Source organism: Panonychus citri, unplaced genomic scaffold (assembly GCF_014898815.1).
Source record: "Panonychus citri isolate SS breed McGregor unplaced genomic scaffold, ASM1489881v1 Contig00063, whole genome shotgun sequence".
Classification (NCBI taxonomy): domain Eukaryota; kingdom Metazoa; phylum Arthropoda; class Arachnida; order Trombidiformes; family Tetranychidae; genus Panonychus; species Panonychus citri.
The window spans coordinates 609902-613117 of record NW_026515468.1 but is presented as its reverse complement, the minus strand read 5'-3'; the positions used below and the strand labels follow the sequence as shown (position 1 = coordinate 613117).

Genomic DNA, 3216 nt, shown 5'->3' with positions numbered 1-3216 from the left:
TTCGAGAGTCTAACCAATTGTAATTAATGCGGAAACAAAATTAACGTTCAAAAGTCGGTGATGAAAATCTGATATTCAACAAGAGTTAATGTTTGCCAACACTAGAGACTAAACAACAATCTTGAAAGGAAAATCTATCAATGGTAAACATTAACTGTTAACAATTTGATTAACAATAATTTTTTGTTCAAAATTTAAAATCAAATTTTAAATTGAAATTTAAGATGTTGATGAATGAATATGTTTACATAGTATAGATTGTTGGTTTAGTAATTATCGTTGTTTCAATCAGTAGCCAGAGATCACTTTTGTTAATCATTATGATTAATCAATCATTTACAATTATAATCTTATCAGTTGAAATGGTCAGTATTTTAAATCAGCTGTCATGAAGCTTGGACGTAATTGTTTGTCAAGGATAATTAAAGGTTGAAGCTTGAATTAAATCCTAATGTAATTTTTGATTTTGTTGGAGGAAGTAAATAGTTTCTTTGTAGTTCTTAACAGGTAATAATAAATCTTTTGACAGAAATTAAGTTGAGTTAAAGATGAATAAATATCTTGTGTAATGTGAATGGAGAGATAATTAAAGAATCATTTCCTTGATTCTGGTTGTTCTTGTGTCATGAATTTTTCTTTCATTTACTTTCATCTTGTTTTGTTTTAGTCTTTCTTTTTGGATCCTCCAAGTACTTTGGCAAAGATTCCCCTGACTTGTTCATGGGCTTTGTCTATGTATCCATGATGTCGTAAACCAGGCAGGAGAACGATAAAGTTCACCATTATAAAGGTCAGAAGTAAATTGTTGACTAAATTTCCAATCCATGCAGAGAAACTTAAAGAGATGAACAATATTGGGAAATAAATCTTTGAGTTTGAACTTTTCAGATCCTTTAGATAGTTAATGAAAGATGAAATAGTTTGACTTCCTTGAGAAATGTGATATACGATTTTCTTGTATTTCTCTTCATCCGAATCTTGCCTAAAATTGTATCAAATTTACATAAAATGAAAAGAAGAAGAGTAAATAAGATTATTATTTGATTCGATACAAAAAAAAACTAATAAACAATCAAGTTGGTCAACTTACCAGAAACGAGGTTCCAAATAGTGAGTTGAGATAATAGGAACTAAATAGTCAGCAACTGTAATGATCAATCCAATGATTGAAAGAGTTGTTAAAATGGTGGCATGAGATAACCAAATGATCCTGAGGGGAAATAAGAAACAGAGAATTAATTTCATCGATTTTTCTTCTTAATTGTGAATTGATTTTCTTACAAGAAAATAAATGCAACAATAGCACTAAGAATGTATGGATGGTAAGGAGCATCCCAAGTAACCACAGGATAAGCATTGACCAAGATACATCTCCAATTCTGGAGACAATCTTCCAAAGTTTGGTGTCGTGACTGTTATAAATTTAAAAGAAATTGTAAAACTATCTAAAAAAAGATCAAACAATTAATGTGAATACTTACAAGATCGGGATCACTCATTGTTTGACTGTTTGTCTGAAAGAATAAGATAATTTGAAACAGTTAGCAACAAGAATTTTAAGAAGATGGATTATTATATTAGAAAGAAAAGTCGAATTAGATTATCTCTTTCGCTTCCTTTTACTTTCTGTGTAACAATTTTACTTTGACTGAATCTTAAGCAGTCACAGACAAATAGAAGGAACCGGAAGAAGGTTAAAAGCAATGGAAAGATTTGGTTACATTGGTAACAATGAGCGAACACGCAATCTAGAAATAACTGTGAGATGGAATAAGCAAGAAGATCAACCTTCACAATAAGAAAAGAGACTGAACAAGTTGATAGAATTAGTAGTTAAAAATAAATAGAAGTAAAAAATGAAAAGTAATCAAGATGAGCTAAAGTCACAATTCATCCTTAGGGACAATTTAAAAGTCTCTTGGTAAAGTGATGAAGCAAATATTTAGCCTGGAAAATTAATAGATAACTGATTGGATATGAAATCAAAAGGAAACAATTAAGTAACATGAAAAGGAAAAGGTAAAAAATTGAAATCTCAATATGAAAATGGCGAACAAGGAACAGAGAAGGTTAATCCCTAATACTATGAATTAAGTTGACAAGGTGACTATTCAATTAAAATGAAGGAACAATCAGATTAATCAACAATAGTGATAATTTACATAACTAATTTCACATAGAATTAAAATAAAAACGAATTTCTAATTGGTAAACAAAAGAGAAAAATATTCTCTAAGGTTGGGCTACACAGAATAAAGAAAACAAAACTTACAAAGAATCAGGTACTTACCAGGAGGTTAATTTAGCGAAGATAAATTACAAATTAGAAGACAAAGAACAATTAATAAAATTTGATAACAATCAATTAAAATTAAATAAAAAAGGAACATATAGAGTGCGTCGATAGCCGACGTCTTAGCTGCGCCTTTTGGCGGCTTCAGCTCTAGCGAGCCTATTATGCTTTTTATTGAAATTTATTAGTTTGTTGATATTTGAGTTGTAGTATTTTTCCATATTCCAGTCTTTAATTATCTCTTTAATTCTGTGACAATTTATTAAATGTTCTCTGTTATTGGTTGAGCCACAAAATTTGCATCTCTTACCTATATTGATTCTTAGAAAGGTAATTGTTTTGATTAGAGTGATTGGGTTCATTTTGTTATCGTTTTCAATGAAAAATTTTCTTTTGTTCGGAAACATTTTTTTAAGGTAATATGGTTCCTCTTTCTCGTAAATAATACGTTGGTAATTTTTAAGTTTCTCAATTACTTTTTCTTTGAAAGATCCGAAGGACTCAACTTCATGCCTGATGTTAATTATTTCGTTTGTTTCCTGACAGGATGTTTTTTTAGAGTGTCTAATTTCGATGTTAATGTTTAGTAGCTCTGACAGTTTGTTTAAGTAGGGTCGAAGGTTAATATTGGTGCCTTTCAAAATGATCAGCAAATCTTTATTGTGATTGCTCTTGGCGAAGTTGTGGGTAATGGTTAAATATGTACTAATTCCCTTGAATAAATAGTGTAAGTGTTGTTCATTGGTATTTACACAGACAAATTCTATTTGTTTGTTGATTGTAATTATGTTCATTGTTTTGGGTACAAATTTTAATTGCTTATTTCTTTTTCTAATTATCGTGGTAGGTTGGAGTTCTGATAAGATGGGAAAGATTCTTGTATCCATTTCGTTTTCCATTAGATGTGTAACCAAAGTTGATAT

At 29.8% G+C, this 3216-nt stretch overlaps 1 protein-coding gene across 3 annotated transcripts; it reads right to left on the bottom strand.

Annotated features, from left to right (window-relative positions):
- Positions 1-258: 258 nt before the first annotated feature.
- Positions 259-2438, bottom strand: LOC128386132 (ADP-ribosylation factor-like protein 6-interacting protein 1). 3 transcript variants are annotated; one of them, XM_053345116.1, is made up of 5 exons: positions 2291-2438; positions 1482-1514; positions 1282-1412; positions 1091-1210; positions 259-982 (listed from the first exon to the last, which is right to left on the bottom strand). In XM_053345116.1, exons 2-5 carry the CDS (start codon positions 1497-1499, stop codon positions 664-666), a joined length of 588 nt encoding a protein of 195 aa, XP_053201091.1. In that variant the 5' UTR covers positions 1500-1514; positions 2291-2438; the 3' UTR covers positions 259-663. The 3 variants fall into 3 exon arrangements, with proteins under 3 accessions (XP_053201091.1, XP_053201092.1, XP_053201093.1); XM_053345117.1 differs by having other exon boundaries at positions 2273-2387; XM_053345118.1 differs by lacking the exon at positions 2291-2438 and adding an exon at positions 1722-2016.
- Between the last annotated feature and the right edge of the window lie 778 nt (positions 2439-3216).

Coding starts and splice junctions, on each gene's coding strand:
- LOC128386132 (XM_053345116.1), bottom strand. Junction 1,211..1,281: donor ATTGTTGCATTTATTTTCTT/GTAAGAAAATCA, acceptor ATTTCCCCTCAG/GATCATTTGGTTATCTCATG. Junction 983..1,090: donor TATTTGGAACCTCGTTTCTG/GTAAGTTGACCA, acceptor ATACAATTTTAG/GCAAGATTCGGATGAAGAGA.